We start from the raw sequence: 18,808 nt of genomic DNA, 5'->3' as shown, positions 1-18,808 counted from the left end.
TCTTTATTTTGCCAGGGGATTACTGGACAATAATCAGTACAGGAGACAGAAAAGCAATATCCAGACTAGGACCACGACATACTGAATTGAAAATTTCTGATACACAACTCACTGTTTAATATGTCAGTCCTTACCCTGCCACTAATTTATCCATCTCATTTTGGGCACAGGGCAGATGCATGCTGGGAAAGAGAGTCCTACCTCTGGGCCTCGCGCTCGTCTTTGGGGTTGTAGTTGGACAGGCAGTCCAGGATGAAGATCTGGCCCCACTCGGTGCACTCGTTGAGGGCCGTGAGCAGCTTGTTGATGTTCTGGGGGTTCAGGTCCAGCAGGTTGCTGTTGGGGTGCGACTCGCTGATCTCCGACAGAGCGGCAACGGCGTTGGCAACCACCTGGGGAGACACAGTCACACCAGGTCACAAAAGCATCCCCCAGGGCTGACAAATCTGAACTTTTATGATTCCTAAAATAAATCTAAATAAAGTGAAAATCAATCATTCCTGCGTGTGCTGTACCTTAATGCTCCCTAGTGCAGTTTATTGATAGCACAGCACGGACGTTTCTACCTGGCTGGCCTTAATCGTAGATACAGCAATACTCAGCCCCTGAGAGAGCGGCCTCCAACAGGCAGTTTGGCACAGATCTGTATCTTTATCGTCCCCCTAAAGACGATCGTTTATCATCCCTCAGCTGTAACAGATGGGTTTGGCAGAACTGAAGCTAGGAATTGCCTCCCACCCATGAATCGTCAATCCTTCATTTTCCCCATATTAAAAATGCCAAGAGATACCTTCTCACGCTGGCATATTTGCAGCAATATCGATTCAATTTTTTGGAACTTCTCCTCTACGTGCCGTTTTCCACCGGCGGCGTCGGGTGCGATAATCCCGCCGAGAAGTCAAATGTGACGACGCACGCACAGGAACTTGCGTGCCGAACGCGAAAGAGCAAGGGCCTAAAACCCAAAAAACGTCTTTAAAATTAGATTTGACATGTTGCTCAGTATTACCGCGTCAGACTACATTGTTGGCTGTCTCTAGGCAGTCTTCTTTCTCCAGAACACGCTACCACTGAACCATCTTCTATGAAAGATAAGCACTCGGTGTGCTCTGAGAAATAGCTTCATTTCGAATGGAACTCTGGCGTTTGGTGTGAAAAACCAAACTTGTGTGACCACCGGTCACCACAGATGTCGCTCTAAAAATGAAGGACGGGCGCTTTAAGCGAACCCGCGGCGGTGGTGGGGGGGGCGGAGCCGCGGCGGAGTGAGGGGGGCGGAGCCGGGACGCACCATGGGGTTGGAGTCGGCGATGAGGTCCCTGAGGGAGTCCAGGAAGCCCTGGTCCTCCACCATCTGGGCGTTGATGTCGTGCAGCTTGGCCACGCAGACGGCGGCGGTCTTGCGCACGTACGGGTCCTCGTCCTTCAGGCACTTGCGCAGCGGCTCGCACAGGTACTCCGTGATCTTGTCCACGCGGATGCAGCCCATGGTGCGCACCGCCAGCGCCCGGATCAGCGGGTTCGGGTCCTCGCAGTCCTGCGGGAGGGAGGGACGACTTAGGATGACGCACCAGAGCGGTGCATTTATGCAGCTGTCGCCGTTAGTATCACTGTTTCCCACGCACAAAACAAAAAGCTTGTGTTCAAAGGTAACAGATTCTGAGATCAGAGTCATTTTTTTAAGTGCTTTCTATCATCTCTGAGATCCAAGTCATTTTAGATGTACTTTCTAAATCTAAATCACTGCTGCTCCAGGAATCGAAAGCATTACTATACTACATACCATACCAGGGGTTTGCAAGCCTGGTCCTGGAGAGCCACACAGGCTGTACTGGCTTTTGTTTACACTTTTGAATCAGCACTCAATTCATACACAAGCAACCAATTGATTAAGTGCAGAGTAACAATGAAACCCAGCAGACCCTTTGGCTCTCCAGGACCATGGCTGCAAACCCCAGGACTATACCATACAGTACAGTACAGTAATGTGCAAGCTAAAAAATTCAGCTTTGTGTTTTCGGTATGTTAAATGTTGAAATTTTGTTGTGTCTGTAATCGACTGCTGCTTTCTTGGCCAGGTCTCTCTTGAAAAAGAGATTTCTAATCTCAATGAGACTAACCTGGTTAAATAAAGGTTAAATAAAAAATAAAAATAAAATAAAAATATTATTAGATATTACACTGCATTTTGGAGGGGGAAAAAAACAAAATTAAGCTTACTATAATTATTTGGTAGCAGAATGTCTGGTGACCAGTGTGGAAAATAATTAATCGATTACACCTGTTAACTAAGATGGCAACCACAAGCTAAAAGAGAGGCCTTGCCTTGACAAAGCTGTTGACAGCCATGATGGCCATGTCGGGCTGACTCTTGGCGTAGTTCATCAGGTACAGGTAGACCAGCTTCTTCAGCTCCAGGTTGTCTGTCTGCATGCAGTTCACCACGTCTGGGAAAAGGGAACTATGGGAAGAGGCAGAGGAACATAGACTAAATTACAACAGTCGTAAGATATACTGCAATGGATACTTCAGCTTTATTGGCGCAAAACCGGACAAACTTGTAGCTTGTAGCAAACAACCTTCTCACGGCTGGGTGTTTGTGCAAGCAGGCCCCATTCACTACTCCTCTGTTTACAAGACAGTATCTACACCGCAGGCCAGCGCGCTCACTCTGAATGTTGTTCCTTCTTCCAGCTAGTTTTAATTCATTATGTTTATTTGAGCAGTCAATAGACAAGTTCGATACCGAAGTGCATTTGTGTTACGGTACAAAATTGATAGTAAGGGGGTTCAATTCAATATGCATGCACACATATACACACACACACACACACAGCACATATATTCCCTTTAATTTACTTTAGGCAGCTTTGTCAACTAAACATGCAGTTCCAGGTGTTCTAAGCCCTGTTCACAGAGGTTGTCCATGCCGCCCGGGTGAAGCAGCACGGTCGCAGGGAGAGAAGGGCTGTCCCACCTGACATCTTTGCCCACGGTCATGGCAGCGATGACCTTCTTGACCGCCTCCTTCCGCTTCTCTTTCTTCTCATTGTTCAGCTCCGCTTTCAGCTCAAAGATCTCGCCTGAAACAGAACCCAAACACCGCGTCAGCAGAAGTCCTGTTCCGGACTAGACAAAACCTGCCAGGGTCACCGTTCTTTCAACAGCACTGGCTCACACACACACACTTCACCACCAGTCAACCTGCTCCGTCCCACCGCATGCTGTTTTGTCATACAGAAACTCACAGTGTTTGCTATTCATTTATCCTGCATAAATTATGACCAAGTCAGCCTTTCTGAATAAAGAACGTGGGCCCTATCCCAACATTGATGATGTGTACAGTAACAGTAGAGAGCAGAATTAGAGAAATGAGACGAGGACGAGAGGATGAGGGGAGAGGGGAGGGGTGAGAGAGAGAGAGAGAGAGAGGGAGAGAACAGGAGCAGGTTTTTGAGAGAGAACAGGAGCAGTTTTTTGGGGTTGCCTTGCTCAAGAGCGCAACCCCACCATTAAACACATGGACAGCAAACTTGCCATCCGTGTCATTGATCACATGACCAAAACATATCTGAAGACACCTCAGAATTGGGGGGGGGGGGGGGTGCACAGACACACATGGGCAAATACACTGGGCACACACACGCTTCAACAAGGCCTCACCTTTTTTGTTTGTGGTGAAGTACTTTGAATCAGTCATTATTGCAGTTTTTCCTAATCACCTGTCAAAAGACATTAAATGCATACAAATTTAGAAATACTCCGACAATGAATTGAGGGGTAAATGCATAGCATCTTCTACAGCCCAGAAAAATACATGTAGAACAGTGTCTAATGTCTGACTAAAACTTAATCTATACCAACTGAATTTTAATACGGCAGAATACCAGTGGGAAATAACTCAATGCTTGCGGTTACATGTTACCTAGAGAAGTGCTCTGTAGAGACTAGAAAATAATACTAGTAAAATGGCAGTTTCACATAACATTCACAGTTCTAACAAATTCATCTTTGTTTGGCGGTTATTCGTTTAGTAATAACATAAGTTTGAGCAGATCACTACATCAGAATGGTGGCTATGAAATCTTGCTTTATTATACAATTGTCCTTATAGGATCATGCACACGAGGCGGACTGGTCTTGTGTGTTAGCTATAACAATGTTAATCAAAGTGCACTGATTTATTATTATCGCTAGACTATGGAAAAATAGAAAACGTGCAGCACATACTATTGTTATTTCAGACGGTATACTACATACACAGTATAACCACAAAATACGTTTTAACCAAAATAAAGCATTTTGTCTACTGTAGCTACTAGGAGACAGAGGACGAGCATCACTGACACTAGCCAGCGAAAATACCAAAGAAAACACCTGACTATATTTGGTCCCTACAAGCTGCTTTCTGGGAGCAAAAAGGCTGTTAAATTTATTTAGAAAATACTAAGAATGTCTAAATAATCTTATTCGCTAGCTAACTGGTAATATTGCGGGATACGTCACGAACCCTACACAAAACCACTGGTATTTGGCTAGCTGGCAGCTTAATTAAGACTTGAATAGCTTGCTTATGCCGATTGATGATCACATTAAAATGGCAAAACGTTTTTCACACCACATTTAAGCAACGTTCAGAGCTAAAGCATGTAAATAAAGCGAATAATACTTTTATAGATTACAGACAACGCAACTCAATCGTTGGGTGTGACCCGTCAAATCAGCGGGTAGCCTAGTTTGCTAGCTGGCTAACTAGTGGGAAAAATATCAGGCACACGAAACACGGCCTCTATTCCCCAAACAAAAGGCATAATTTTTGTTTTAAAATGTAATGTTACTCAAATGGTTTTGTGCCAAATGGTCATAAGGACTTACGGCTAGCTACGAGAAGATATTTGGCGTGTCGCTAACGAAAGATGCTTTTTGCCTCCTTTTACTGCAGCGGCGGAGCAACCGAGGACGATGGATCTCTCCCGGAAAACAAGATGAGGAAAAAGGGCAACCAGCTAGCGGAGGAGGAGCTGGGTTACAACGGAAGTGAATAACTCTCTACCGGAAATCACCTTCCGGACCATTTAGAGACGAGTACCGTAGGTTTTCTTGTGAACATTAGCCGTAGCCGAAAGTTATTTTTGTAGAAACAATTTACTTAGCTCGAACAATGTGTCTTTTGGAAACGAGTTCAGCTTGCCTTCATTTCATACTACCCAGTTCAGTGAAGCCTGTTCACTGTTGGTTCAAGGCTGTTAGCTATTCACCCTCAATTTAATCAATAGCTAGCCAGTGTTAGCTGTTTTTGTTGTCTTGTCAAACCTGTTCTAGCTCACCTGTGCGATATGGCTGAACGGGGCGCACACCTCACCACAGCTGCTGCAGACGACAGACCGTCGATATTTGAAGTCCTCGCGCAGGACACATTGATGAGCGCTGTCAGACCTGCCTTGCAACATGCAGTGAAGGTTGGGCTTTTTGTTGTTTTTTTTTTTGTATTATCCAATATAGTGAATTCGTTTTGAATGATTACATCTCGTAATCCATGAATATGTTGCCTGAATATGAAATAGAAAAATGTTACTATAAATTCATAGTATATTTCTGAATACCTAGCTTTGCATAAATCAGTAGACAGCAGATATTTCATTCATTGCATAATTTGAGAGGCCTAATATGCTAATGAAGGTTATTGAGAGTGAATTTTGTAAGAGTACTGTAAATTTCCAAACGTTTCTTCCAGGTTCTGGCAGAGTCAAACCCTTCGCGCTACGGTTTCCTCTGGCGGTGGTTTGATGAAATCTACTTGACCCTCGATTTGCTGCTGCAGCACCACTTCCTGTCGAGGACCAGCGCCTCGTTTTCGGAGAACTTCTACGGCCTGAAACGCGTGGTGACCTCGGGGCCCGGCAGGCCGGCTCACCGGGGGCTCCCCCGAAAGCAGCGCTGGCGCTCGCTGCTCCTGCTGGCGCTGGTGCCCTACCTGCGGTCCAAGCTGGAGAAGGTTTTGGCCAGGCAGAGGGACGAGGACGACTTCTCCATCCAGCTGCCCCAGTCACCCTGTCGCCGGCTGTATCGGGCCTTCCTGGCCGCCTACCCGTTCGTCAGCACGGCCTGGGAGGGCTGGGTCTTGTGCCAGCAGCTGGTCTACGTCTTCGGCCGGACGTCGCGCCACTCGCCCCTCCTCTGGCTCGCCGGGGTCAGGCTCATGCACCTCAACGCACAGGACATCCGCAACATGGATCTGAAGCCCCACCCCCCTCCCTCCACCACAGACCTAAGGTGATTCATGGATTTAATACTTTACTGGGGAGTGGCAGTATAGATTATTTCACAGATGTGTACAGGCTGGTTACATATAATGGAGTCATAATTGTACCAATTACACGTGGGTGCCTTCAAAAGGTTAAAGCACTAGTTCACAGTGAATGTACTGAGGTTCACTCCAAAACTTGAGATTTTGATGTGCGTTTGACAAGCAATGGACTCCATATTCCATCAGCCCTTTTGGGAAGAAAAAAAATATTTTTCCAATTGAATCCATCCCCAACTAGTACACTGTTGTCCAAGCTCTCCTCTACTACAGATTTGCCTTTACTTCATTTACTGACCTGTGGCACATTCATTCTTCCCACAGTGTTCGCCAGAGGCTCCAGGGAGTGTTGTCAACGGCAGTGGGCGGGGTAGCCATGTCCCTGTCCACCAGCCTGTCCCTGGGCGTGTTCTTCCTGCAGTTCCTGGAATGGTGGTACTCCTCAGAGAACCAGAGCACTGTAAAGTCTCTGACCTCCCTCCCCACACCGCCACCTCCGCTCCACCTTGACCGGGAGCAAACTGAGACAGCCGCAAACAACGTATGCCCCCTCTGTCACAAGGTCCGTGTCAACGACACCGCCCTGGCAACCTCTGGCTACGTTTTCTGTTACCGCTGTGCCTACGTCTACGTCAAAGCCCACCAGCGGTGTCCTCTAACTGGGTACCCTACAGAGCTGCAGCACCTCATCAAGATTTACTCCCCTGAAGGGTAGATGGGCTGGTGCCCGATCCTTGATGTATGCACCTCCCCTCTGGGTCTACCGCCAGACATTGCTGTAACCCTGCCGACCATCAATTCACGTTGTAAGGGATTGACGGAGAGGCAAGCTTGTTGCCCAGAAAAAAAAGTGTAAGCTAAAATCTGTACACCAGGGCTGCCCAACCCTGTTCCTGAAGATCTACAGTCCTGTAGGTTTTCACTCCAACCCTCACAAAGCACATCTCTTTCAACAGCAAGAGAGCTTGTAGGGCTGCTAATTAATAGAATCAGGTGCACTTTATTAGGGTAGGAGTGAAAACCTGCAGGACTGTAGTTCTCCAGGAACGGGGTGTACATAGTCCCATGAAGAAGTGTTGAGTGGGAGAGGTTTTGTGCAAAGTGTTTCCAGAATCCCAGAGTAATTTCCCTTTCCCATTTTTAAATGTGTCAGAACTATTTCTCATATAACGAAGGTCTGGAAAACGTCCCGTCACCTGCCCAAACTGTGCTTGAGGGGTTTAGTGTGGTTTCACAATTTTGACAGGAAGGACAAGACGTTCAGTTTTAACATGCGTCTTGACATGCTGCAATAAATCGAATCAAAATAATTAATTGTTGATGAAATGGCTGTGGTTGTACTTTAAATAATATGGTTAATTATGTTTGTACAAGATGTGGGCCTACCCAATCTGAAACCATCTAATAACTGACATGTATGACCATTTCCTTGTGTGAAATATCTTCCAATCTTCAAACATACATATTTAGACTCCTTTTAATTCCCGTAACACACATGCTTGAAGTAATTGGAACATTCAGTCATAAAATACACATTGTCATGTGATTTTTTAAATTTGATTCACTGCTCCAAAGTATGCAGAATGAGACCGATACAAGAGAGCTAGGGTGGCCGTAAGAGAGCGATATTTCAACATCGGCCAGTTAAGCAGAACTTGTTTAGGAACAACTGCTCGGACGTGGCAGAGAACGTCGTTTTGGCTAGAGTCAATTACCGAGGCATTTCCTGCCAAACAACAAGTTCCTGTTTTTGGCTGCTTCTTTATTTGCCAAGGGTCAGAAAGAAAGCACAGCGATGCTCAGAAGTTTAGTTTCCCCTGAGGATTATTCAGTGCACATTTCCTAAAATTAGACATTTCCTTTTATTGTCCAATGTGAAGCACTCATTTCAGCGGTTGCAGAATGTAAATTGTTGTTAAAGATCCGACACAGCCATTTAGTGTTGTAATCAGTTCATTAATAAAGATAAAGATGTATACTTGATCAAATTTAACAGGAAAATTGTAAATATTCTATTTTGCTATTACATATGTAAGTTTAAACAAGACAGCTGGAAGTTTGTGCATGTTCACTTCAAATTCACATTTGAAAGGGGACCCACTGAATGGTTGCATACACATTAGTTTAAATATTATATAATAGTTTTATATTTCCATGTTAGAGAATATAAACATTTGCATTTTCTGCATTTCATCATTGTGTTTGTGGACAATGGCCATTGTATTAAGCATCATTGGGGTACTGGGTGGCTCATCCTGTTCTAGTTCAGTGCCGCTAGTGTTGATGTATACAGCCAATTATAGCCAGTTTTGATGGAATGAAACTAAAATGAGAAAGCAGAAGTCATAACAGGACTCCATTTTGATTAGGAATCTAGTTTTAATTCAGCAGAATTTTTTTGAATATACTGATGTTACTCAATGGGATTCCACTTCAACATGTGCAGTAAAGGGCAAGTGGAGTCCACAAACAAAACTAATGCAAATGTAATCAAATAGGATTTGTGTGCATGAGGATCTCCTGGCCATGTTCAACTGGACTGAAAAGGCACACACTGAACAGATGTGCCAGTGGGAGGTTAAAGTATTATAAAGTAAGTTTCTGTAAGAGTTATCCACTGCAAGGCTACAATAAATTATACATTTACTCAAGCCATTGTACTGGTTTGCCAAAATCATATAGGCTATGAGAACTGGCTCCCATTTGCTACTTTACATTTATTTAGCAGGCGCTTTTATCTAAAGCAACGTACAAAAGTGCATATCATGGTCGTAGGACAACTACAAAACACAGGTTCCGTAAGGTACGATACTCATTTCGTACAGCTATTTCTAACCAAGAACACAAACTTATGCCAAGAGCAAGCTACAATATTAGGACAAATACAAATTACCAAAAGTGCTGGAATGGGGGTACATGTAACATGTGTCATGAAAGGGGGGATTTAAAGTGAATTGATACACAGAGTGATGGCAGTTAGGCCAGGCATAGTCTGAAAAGATGAGTCTTCAGACCACGGCAGAAGATGGGTAGTGAGGGAGAGGTTCGAAGAGGGACAGAGTTTGTTCCACCACTGGGGAGCTAGGGTGGAGAAGCTCTGTGAGGGAAGCTCCAACTTCCAACCCCCATTCCAATATACCTGGTTGGGAGCAATTGTCAAATCCAAAATTACCCAAAAATAATCAATAAAATCTGCTTTTACAGTTTTCTACACATTTCCACACATTGTTCCTTTAAAAGGAGTTAAACTTGAGCAAAGGCAAAAGGCTAGAACACTTTTAGACTACATAGTTCCAAAATCCCAAGGGATTTCCCAAACTGACCCCACACTGATTTTCTTCAGCAAAACAAGCAAATGTTCAAGTAATGGTTATTAGGATGGGAAACACGATCACTTTAGTGTCACCCAAACAGTGACACTAAATTCAGACTGCTAAGGTTTCACATCATAACCATTTAGCCGTGCATGGAAATTTCACAACACTGGTTTAAACCCTCATACCCGCTGGAAAGTACTTAAGCCATTCAACAAAAAACAGATTAACCAGATTTACTAGGGCTATATTTACCATTGTAATTCTCACATTCCAAAAAGGTGCTTCATTAAAACAGTCTCAGCATATAAATTTAGCAGCTGATCCCAACTGGCATACCATTTTGGTTGCTCAAAAATATTTCCACAGCACAGACATGCCACAGACTGGTTACGATAAGTTTTATATTTTTTTAAAAAGGGTGGGGTGGGGGGGGGGGGGGGGGGTGACTACCCAATCCAGAGTATAAATGTAATCCGTCCCATTCCTGACAGGGCTGAGCAAGAGGCCTTTTCCTCCCACCCTATGGTAGATTAGAAGGGTGGGGGGTGGGGGGCAGATTTGCAACCCCCAAAAGGCCTTCCTGGTCCAGGTCCAATCGCAAAGCTTCCAAGTTCCCAGACCCTTAGTCACATCTACTGCATCAGGATTCCTACTACCCAAAACAGCCAGAAGAAACATTAGGAAGTGGCCTTCTCTGAGTGAGGCAGATAAATCTTACATTTATTAAACATGTTAATTCTGAAGTTAAACACAACCTAAAAATTTGAACAGTGTAGTAGTCAACAGAAAGGTCAATTCTTTGGATGGAACGGCCAAGAAACCCCTAGATTTTAAGAGGCAGCCAAACGGTTATTAATTTTTCTTGCTGGGTCAACCACTTTGTTATAAGGCTCGTCTAGGTTGAGTCTGCTGCTTATGACGCTTAGAGCCAATCGCAGAATTCGGATTCAATCAGACCTGGGTCAACAACCACAGAACGGCAATAGCAAGTCAGTCAATCCTCACCCATCTTCATACTGTAAACGTTCCAAGTTTGTAATCCTGGTTATAGCAGCCAGGCTCAAATAGATGTCCCAACACTTGTTTGAATTACACCCCGGGGCCTGAAAGGAATTTTATACAAGATTAAACAGGATATTGCATATGCAAGCAGCTGAACCAGTTAAGAAAAACAATGGCGAGAGAAGGGGTTTAATTGAAATGCAGGCACTGTGCAGGCATAAACGTTCCCTAAACTAGAATCCTATGCATGTGGCGTTTCAAGAATAGCATAATGATAATCAGATCATTTAATCTTCAATCCAGAGAAACCACTTTGATCTATACCTTCAAGAAGGTCGGTTGTCTCCAGAACTAATAGTACAAAACGATCACAAATCTACAAAATGTAGAAACGCACAAAGGGGCCGAATCAATTGCAGAATACAAGTCAAATAATCTAAAAGTTGGAAGTTAACTTCAGCCAAATATCTAAAATCAATCTGTACAATTGTTTTGATACTGCCAACTGATTAACATCGACAAATTAGCACAGACTCAGAGAGAAGATTATTCTTATAATCACACCTTGGTCAGTGCCTTCCTGTGGAGGCACTACCAAGTCAGTAGATTTCTCTCATCATTGTCGCAGCCCAGCTTTATGAAATGCCTGAATTGCATGTTTAAATAAACGGCATCACGGGATCCTACAGATACGATCAACTGTAAAAAGTAAGCAATTCAGCAAAACGTCGGAGAAAAAGAAAAAAAAAAACTGGAAATTGATAGTTTATGTAGGCCTACTGATTGCAAACGTTCTAGATATATCCTAGTAGTCAATATAGCTGGTAGCTAGTGTAGAGTGTAGTGATGCAGGTATTCAATTTTGCTCTGCTAACGTACATCGGTTTGGAACACCGTATTGAGATTCACAAAAAGGCAAAGACAAAAATAAAAGAAATCGACAAAACAGTTAAATTATGAAAGTCGATATTCATCAGCCTTTGCATTTTAATACGGCCAACACGCAAATGCAAAAAAAGTGTTTTAATTTTGCTGAGTCATCGCAGATCGGTGCAGCCCTTGGCCGAAGCTAGTTCTGGTGTATCCCCCCCCCCTTCTTGTTCCTGTCATATTTTAACGCGGTTGTGTAGAACAACCACGCGACAAGACATTTTTTTCCCCCATGACAGAGCTGCAGCATAAACCAGGCAATTGAGACATTGATTAGCCCCACGCACCAACGGCCTAGATTCGAATACCAACGTTTGTGTACAAAATGACAATGGTCCCATCTCGTCCAGTTTTAAAGGAAGCTCAATTTTATGTAGGCCTAGGGCACAAATGGCAGGTTGCCTAACAGTATTTCTACTCCACTGAACGGAAAACAATCCATAAGCCTATTCAAGCGCAAATGATCCCAAACATGGTCCTCAAGTAGCAGGGATCTGTAGAATTTCATTGCTACGCAGCTGTTGACTAGTATAAACTGTTGAATAAAGTTTTGACCTCACCTAGTTGGTAGTCCGAATTGATTGCCTACTAAAATGATAAGACTAACAAAACCAAAAACTACTCTGACTGTCCGACACCAGGGACGACCCACCCATTTAAAGCGTGTCAATCACTGTAGATAAGTGCCTTTTCTCAACTGTCTTGAAACCAGAAAGGCGCACATACAAGCGACATGCATGCTTACCGTTTCGTGTATCGTTTTTAAATGGGTTGGAAAACACGCCCATTCTGCAAAAACTCAACATGTGTAGGTCAGGTTTTGGAGAGCACCGGGGAACAAATTCTGAATAAAACAGGTGGGCTGAGTTGTGAAGCCTAATCAGCTACCTACTTTAAATAAGTGCTGAACAGCAAAAACCGACACTGCAACCGACCAGGATCGGGGTTGAGAACCACTGTCCTACACAGATGGGGTTTGTAAAATCCAGGTTCAGAAAGTAAAAGTCCTCCCCAGTATTTTGTTCTAATCACCTGGATTTGCTCATTAGCACAATTCTTCAGCCAGGAGGTAGAACTTAAATTAGTGAAATCAGCTGGCTGAGTTCACGGATGGAAGAAACACATGACAGGACTTTTAATTTCTGACCCCATGGACTTTCCACCTCTGGTAGTAGATCACAGGTGTCAGGTTCCAGTTCTGAAAGCCTGGTGGTTTTTGGTGTGTTTTAGCACACCAAAAAGTGCTTACTTTATGGCACTGATGGGCTAATTTATGCCCCATGCCTAAATTAGCTGATTGTAAGGGAACCATGAAAACCACTGAAGCCCAGGGGTTGAGTTTGACATCCCTGTAGATAAGTGTTATTCACACTTGACCTTATATTTAGAGCATCAAAAGAATGCCATTCCCCCATCTTAAAATCAGCAACCAATTCAGACCCAAGAAACCAGGTGTAATGAGTTGCTCCAATTTATCAATTAACGGCCAAGTATGTGTTCTGTACACTCTGGGGCTCTCCAAAAAGTATGTGTGAATTCCACTGTAGTGTTTTAAAACAGAGAAATAAAACAGGGTAGAGACGCATCATTCCATAGAACTTGTTTTAATAACCGTTATGTGTAGAATCAGTTCAGTGGGTGGACATACATGGCATCGTTGTATCAATATTCAAAATATGTGGTACGGTACAGCATTATCAAAATTCTTGTTCACAAAAAATGGACAAGTAAACATTTTCTACTTGGAAGGTCAAGTGCTTGAGAAGTCGTCCATGGTTACGCAAAGTCAATAAATAAGCGGTTATTTTGGTCAGGTTACGTTGGCACACGTTAGGGAGCAAGAGCAGAAAGCAGTTAGGGGTATCAGCTTCAAGGAAACAAGTCGATATAGTTCATCCCGAGCTGACACAGCACATCAGTTTGATTATACGTAAGAAAAAGGTAAACCCTCCGAAAATGCTAAATACCTGGCCACTCTGTGGTTCAATGGAATGGCCCACTAATTTTCATATTGAACTAGACTACAAGTGCACTTCAGCATCCTCTCGTCTCAGAGAAATAAAGCAGATGTGTTTTGGTCTAGCAGGCAAGGGTGTAACTTTAGTTAGAATATTGGGTTGAAATGCATAGACCCCGAGAACTGCAAACCTGTAGGGGGGTCTGGGGGAATGCGCTCCCCCCCCCCCCCGAATTCTAACGGGAAACTGAATATGTCTTCCTGTTGCTTTATTGTATTTAATCATTTTTCTCATCATGCTATATTATTGGGGGTTATCTGGCCTGTTTTATAATATTTTGAGGGTTGTGACCCCCTTATCCCCCCTCCATCCCCTAAAATTACACCCTTGCTAACAGGTAACATACTGGAATGTCTTTCCTTTGTTTACAGACACAGCCACAAAATAAAATAATGGCAACAGTTGTAACACTTGTCACTATTCCCCGCCATTTATTTCCTGCTCGTAAAGCTACATGTCACAAAATATTAAGCCATGAGTTCATCAAACACATCAGGTTCCTAAGAGCTTGACCAAAACTGACCTATATAGATACATTTCTTTTTTCTTTTTTTGTTTAAGCATGTCCGTGTTCGATACTGAGATAATGAGGTACCAAGAACACATCTTCCTGTAAGACAGTATCGTAAAATGGAGCTTCTACCCTGGCTTCTGCCAACCTCTGCAATTTCTGCAGTGAACCCAATTTACAAAGAAATGTTTTTAATAACAAGCATTTAATTCATTAGACCTGTGTATGTGAAGTGTGAAAACTGCCACTGAAGAACCTTTTCCTTTCTGCAAGACATTATAGGTATATTCAAGGCTCACCGTTACACTTCTTCCTTGACCTTTAATAACTTATTCTTAAATTATTTATATGTTCTCTTAAATATAAGCCACTACTCATATCTCACCAGAGATGATCTGGTCACTTTTTTTGTTTTGGTTCCTGACTGGACCTTGTTAGCATGTTCCTCTCTGTCTTGCAAACTGGGTGCAAGTCGTTGGACAGTAGCACCAACTGAGCGATCATCCTAAACTAGAGCATCAATGCACACAGCTTGCATGGTGGTTTCCTGTCCTATCTGCAACACCACACAACTGACAAGAAATTAAAGGTAGACTTTCTGATTTGGAATTCAGTTGCGCTCCACCCCTTAAACTCTTAAACCCACATTTTAATTTACGTGCAGAATGTGAAAGTTGCCACCATAGAAATAATAAAAAAATAGTAAAAAAAAAAATATACGAAAGTAAATTAAACTGAAAACAAATTAGCCCTTAGGGTTACCTGTAAACTCTCTTGTCTTATAAAGTTAATCTGTTTCCAAACACAGCACGTACACCAGACACAAGAGTAGCACATCTCACATATAGGGACCGTATTCTAGCCTAAGTACACACAAACAGTAGGACACTGAGCCCGCGAGTCAGGGCCTGAGACTTACTCAAACCTCCAAAACACAGAGGAAGTCACCAAGCAACATTTATTAATTTATTATTAGAGCTGAAATGGGTTTTTGAAGGTGTCCCGGGTTAACATGGTGCTGTGGGAGGCAAGCCGGTACAGGCCCAAAAACTAGAGGAAAGGCAAGAATGGGGTGGGGTGGGGGGGGGACGTTCAAACAGCTTGAATGCCGCGGTCATGGCCGTCCAGCTGCACCTTGAGCTTATGCAGTTCCTCGATCTCCTGGTGGTGGCGCTCCGTCTTGTGGCGGACCAGCGAGCGGTAGAAGTGGATGGTGAAGATCACGAAGATCAAGCCCACGGGCACCATGATGATGGTGGAGGCCAGGGCCGCCTGCCAGCCGCTGTGCCCGGGCTGGGTGGGGTTGGCCGCGGTGCAGTTGGGGCGGACGGCCCCGGAGTCGACGGGCAGGAACTTGATCCAGCAGAGCAGCACCACCTCGGCCAGGAAGAGCAGGATGCCCAGGGCGGTGGAGAAGCCCCAGGCCAGCTCGATGTAGTGGTGCATGCGCTCGTGGGGCGACTCGCTCACCGAGTTGAGGTTGTGGATGTTGCTGACCGCCTCCACGTTGGGCAGGATGCAGGTGCTGATGAGCAGGGCGAAGAGGTGCACCGCCACCAGGACCGTGGTGCACACGCTGAAGGCGATCAGCAGGAAGCGGGGATAGTTGTACTGCATCTCCAGCTGGACCTCCACCATGGCTACCTGACAATCCGCCCACACACAAACACCAGCATCAGCGGCGTAACAATTCACAGGGACACATTCATACGCATTAATTTTTTAACTACTGGATTGTTATGTCTCGGACGTGGCTGGAATACTACTGCAACTCGCACAAAATGAACACATTTGAATGTAAAAGGTTTCTATTTATTTTATAGAAATAAAGTTTGAGTATTTGCTTTAATTAATCTTTTTTCCTCCCAAACAGTACGTTGTGGAAAATCTGTTCATTAATATATAGCTTTGAATTTTGCGGCATTTTTGTACTAGGAGTTACATTACTTTTGTTCATTTTAACCGCAATACATCCAAGTGTTTATAGGTTCACGAGCTGAAGTAACACTGCTAAAGCTCTGATAGGCTGCGAGCGGCCTTTTAAACGCAATCCATTCGCCGCAGTGCGCGCGCTGTTAAACTCACCATGGCAAACCCCGAGAGCAAGGCCGAGGTACGACTGGAAGCCTTGAGCTTGGCGCGGCTCAGGTAGAGCTTCCTCCACGACAGCGCCTGAACGGAGTGGTGGTTAGAGGTGACCAGCTCTAGGTAGCTCCGGCGTACCCAGTCCCTGTAGTCCATCCCCCCTCCGTCCTGTAGTCGCTCCGAGCCCCCGATGGCTGGTGAGCCCATTGGCACGTTCAGCTCACTGCTCATGGCTGTGAGGACAGCAAAAGGGCTGCAGCGAGAGCAAAGCCACTTAATTTCAACAGGAACGGTAACAGCGATACAACTACAGTGGACTGCACATTGCTAATACTTCTGCAACTAGAAAGTAAAATCTTGAGTGTCACATTTATGAGGGAAATGCTCGTATCGCCAGCATCAACTGCAATAAAGTCAATACGACTGTAAAACGCTTCCATGATAACTAACAGATGGCACAGCAAACCCAAAACACGGCTCTACAGACACAACAGCCATGACCGAAAGGCTGGGTTTCAGGTCAGTGTAGTCTCCACAGACTTGACTGTAAAGGGCCCCTCAATGAATAAGAGGGGGCAATTTATCCCAAGACTTAATTGGCTGGGCTTCCCCTGTATTGTTAGCTTTCATTACACAAATATAAAGAAATAATATACAGTTGAGATCTACACACAATCAAAAGAAGAGTTATATAAAATTATAGAGAATAGTTGCTATGATATAGGATAAAGTACAAATCTATAGCCAACTTACTTGGTGTAAACTAAAAGAGAATCCAATAAAGGGATAACAGCAACACAAAACCAACAGTGACTTGTAATATCCAGTATTGAAAATGATCAACGACTGCTGACGTTGTCGTTGATTTTAATATCCTGAGTGTGTACTTACTTAGCTACATGAACTGGCCAACGTTAGCTAACCGGTCGAAGTTACCAAACAATCTTTAGTTAAAGGCGTATCATACGTACAGTTTTTTGGAAGCCAGCAAACTGAATGTATCTGTGTAAGTTACCAAATATGAATAACTAACGTCAACTAGCTAGCGAACGTCACATCTACTGTAGGGTGGACGAGCTGGCCGAAAGATATCCAAAAAACATTTCGTTATTCTCCAACACCTCGTAGCAATAACTTTAAAAATCACTTAGTCACCTTAACGTTAGCTGTGTAAAATTATCTAGTATTTCTAGGTAGTTAAGGAGAATAACTGGTGTTTGCCAAGTTACCACTATTAATACAGCAAAACAATTTGAGATTCGCGCTAACCTCCCTTAAGAAATCAATAGTGCATTCGCGATGCATGTTCTCATAGCTTGGAATTGTAAAAGCTCGTACTTGGCTGGCGGATCCTGGTTCACGATAGCCAATCCTTCTGACTTCACGTTTTATTTTCAATCAACACTGACGAGACAGCTAGCTACTTTATATTCTCCCTTTTTAAATGCACGGATGCCCTATCCGAGTTCATGTTTTCTGCGCCACGTCAGTCATCTGGCTAGCCTTGGTAGCTCGCTAAGAATGAAAATAAACAGATATCTAGCTACATTAGCAACCTGCAATCAGCTAGCTATGAGTGGGTATAATACAACAACTGAAGCTACGACATATCTTACGAACTGCCTTCAGCTTGTCAAGATTCAACCTGTGAGCACTGAACGAACCCAATCAGATGACCCAACTTCCTTTGTGCTTTCAACAGCTACGCACATCTTCATGAAAAATCACTGGAGTACAGACAGCTTAACTTAGCAAGAACTAGCTAGCCACCTATTGCTAACGTCGGTTCCGAATAGAGATGGCTGATTTTGGAAGCCTATTGCGGACCTGCTTCTTTTATTTACCTTATTGCCAAGAATTCCGTGGAAGAGTTTCATTTACAAAACCGGGAGAACCCAACCTGCTAAAAAAAAATCCAGATGCGGCGAGATGCTCTGCCCCCCTACGTCGTGTTTCGTTATCCCTCCCCTTTCACGATCATTCTGATCACGTGATCACATGGGTGCAGCCGGCGCTGCAGCGCAGTGTTGTCTGTGTCCTGTGCCCAGAAACCTAGTAGCTGTCAGAACCACTGATCGCTGAGAACGACCACCTCCAGTATGTGTTTTTCAAAACCCAATGGAAATTATAAGAGTGATGATAACGAAGACCACTGTTGACTCAAACCCAGTGGTAAATAGATAGGCCACATGATTCCCTGTGTTGTTTACGCTTCTTGATACATTAAGCCCAGTAAAAAAATGTCCCCACAACCTCGAGGAAGGTGCAATCAGACTTAGCTAGCGTTAATTTCTGTAGTTGATAAATGCAATGATCCAACAAGAGTGGGGTTATGGGATATTCTTTTTCACAAAATCAACAAAATGAACAGAGGCAGTATGAATATCAATACAATATGCATATTGGACAATTCAAGGGAGGGCGATCGCGTAGAAAATAATTCCCTGGATGAGTGTGCATACATTCAACCCGTCCATGTAGTGCATGAGTGCCATCCTCCTTTAATGCAAATACAACTAGAGGCTCTGTCCTCAGTATCAGGAGTGATGATAGGAGGACGATACACACCGTGTGACTGCTCAAAGCCCAAAGCAAACAGGAGCGGCTCCAGGGCGTGTTGATAAGATGAAGGGGGAAAAAA

At 44.0% G+C, this 18,808-nt stretch overlaps 3 protein-coding genes, 2 long non-coding RNA genes and 1 other non-coding gene across 10 annotated transcripts in view; 1 reads left to right on the top strand and 5 right to left on the bottom strand.

The window, feature by feature from the left end:
- ap2b1 (adaptor related protein complex 2 subunit beta 1) overlaps window positions 1-5,443 on the bottom strand; it is a 37,685-nt gene extending 32,242 nt beyond the window's left edge. Inside the window, exons 1-6 of one of the 3 annotated variants that reach the window (XM_064352334.1) lie at window positions 5,328-5,443; window positions 3,664-3,722; window positions 2,978-3,083; window positions 2,326-2,461; window positions 1,292-1,537; window positions 202-392 (exon numbers count right to left, since the gene is read on the bottom strand). In XM_064352334.1, coding sequence (XP_064208404.1) covers window positions 202-392; window positions 1,292-1,537; window positions 2,326-2,461; window positions 2,978-3,083; window positions 3,664-3,700 — 716 coding nt within the window. In that variant the 5' untranslated portion in view covers window positions 3,701-3,722; window positions 5,328-5,443. Of the gene's footprint in view, window positions 1-201; window positions 393-1,291; window positions 1,538-2,325; window positions 2,462-2,977; window positions 3,084-3,663; window positions 3,723-4,875; window positions 5,016-5,327 lie in introns of those variants that run through there. The other 2 variants (XM_064352336.1, XM_064352333.1) reach the window with 2 other exon arrangements.
- Window positions 5,328-8,351, top strand: pex12 (peroxisomal biogenesis factor 12). Its single transcript, XM_064352340.1, has 3 exons — window positions 5,328-5,459; window positions 5,735-6,273; window positions 6,629-8,351. Exons 1-3 carry the CDS (start codon window positions 5,337-5,339, stop codon window positions 7,017-7,019), a joined length of 1,053 nt encoding a protein of 350 aa, XP_064208410.1. The 5' UTR covers window positions 5,328-5,336; the 3' UTR covers window positions 7,020-8,351.
- Window positions 8,352-9,431: 1,080 nt separating this feature from the next.
- Window positions 9,432-12,291, bottom strand: LOC135263888 (uncharacterized). The gene is made up of 3 exons (XR_010332557.1): window positions 12,114-12,291; window positions 10,627-10,724; window positions 9,432-10,273 (listed from the first exon to the last, which is right to left on the bottom strand). It is a non-coding gene; the product is annotated as an uncharacterized LOC135263888 (long non-coding RNA).
- On the bottom strand, window positions 11,147-12,102 carry LOC135263890 (uncharacterized). Its single transcript, XR_010332559.1, has 2 exons — window positions 11,961-12,102; window positions 11,147-11,794 (listed from the first exon to the last, which is right to left on the bottom strand). It is a non-coding gene; the product is annotated as an uncharacterized LOC135263890 (long non-coding RNA).
- On the bottom strand, window positions 11,154-11,247 carry LOC135264351 (Z30 small nucleolar RNA). The gene has a single exon (XR_010332672.1). It is a non-coding gene; the product is annotated as a Z30 small nucleolar RNA (small nucleolar RNA).
- An 850-nt stretch (window positions 12,292-13,141) lies between the features above and the next one.
- Window positions 13,142-18,165, bottom strand: orai2 (ORAI calcium release-activated calcium modulator 2). 3 transcript variants are annotated; one of them, XM_064352342.1, is made up of 3 exons: window positions 18,012-18,165; window positions 16,168-16,420; window positions 13,142-15,726 (listed from the first exon to the last, which is right to left on the bottom strand). In XM_064352342.1, exons 2-3 carry the CDS (start codon window positions 16,396-16,398, stop codon window positions 15,175-15,177), a joined length of 783 nt encoding a protein of 260 aa, XP_064208412.1. In that variant the 5' UTR covers window positions 16,399-16,420; window positions 18,012-18,165; the 3' UTR covers window positions 13,142-15,174. The 3 variants fall into 3 exon arrangements, with proteins under 3 accessions (XP_064208412.1, XP_064208414.1, XP_064208413.1); XM_064352344.1 differs by lacking the exon at window positions 18,012-18,165 and adding an exon at window positions 17,506-17,970; XM_064352343.1 differs by lacking the exon at window positions 18,012-18,165 and adding an exon at window positions 16,921-17,420.
- Window positions 18,166-18,808: the final 643 nt, after the last annotated feature.

This window comes from Anguilla rostrata, chromosome 9 (assembly GCF_018555375.3).
Source record: "Anguilla rostrata isolate EN2019 chromosome 9, ASM1855537v3, whole genome shotgun sequence".
Lineage (NCBI taxonomy): Eukaryota > Metazoa > Chordata > Actinopteri > Anguilliformes > Anguillidae > Anguilla > Anguilla rostrata.
This window is presented reverse-complemented; position numbering and strand designations above follow the sequence as displayed.

Coding starts and splice junctions, on each gene's coding strand:
- pex12 (XM_064352340.1), top strand. CDS start 5,337: ATGGCTGAACGGGGCGCACACCTCACCACAGCTGCTGCAGACGACAGA. Junction 5,460..5,734: donor CCTTGCAACATGCAGTGAAG/GTTGGGCTTTTT, acceptor CGTTTCTTCCAG/GTTCTGGCAGAGTCAAACCC. Junction 6,274..6,628: donor CCCTCCACCACAGACCTAAG/GTGATTCATGGA, acceptor TTCTTCCCACAG/TGTTCGCCAGAGGCTCCAGG.
- orai2 (XM_064352342.1), bottom strand. CDS start 16,398: ATGAGCAGTGAGCTGAACGTGCCAATGGGCTCACCAGCCATCGGGGGC. Junction 15,727..16,167: donor TGCTCTCGGGGTTTGCCATG/GTGAGTTTAACA, acceptor GCGGATTGTCAG/GTAGCCATGGTGGAGGTCCA.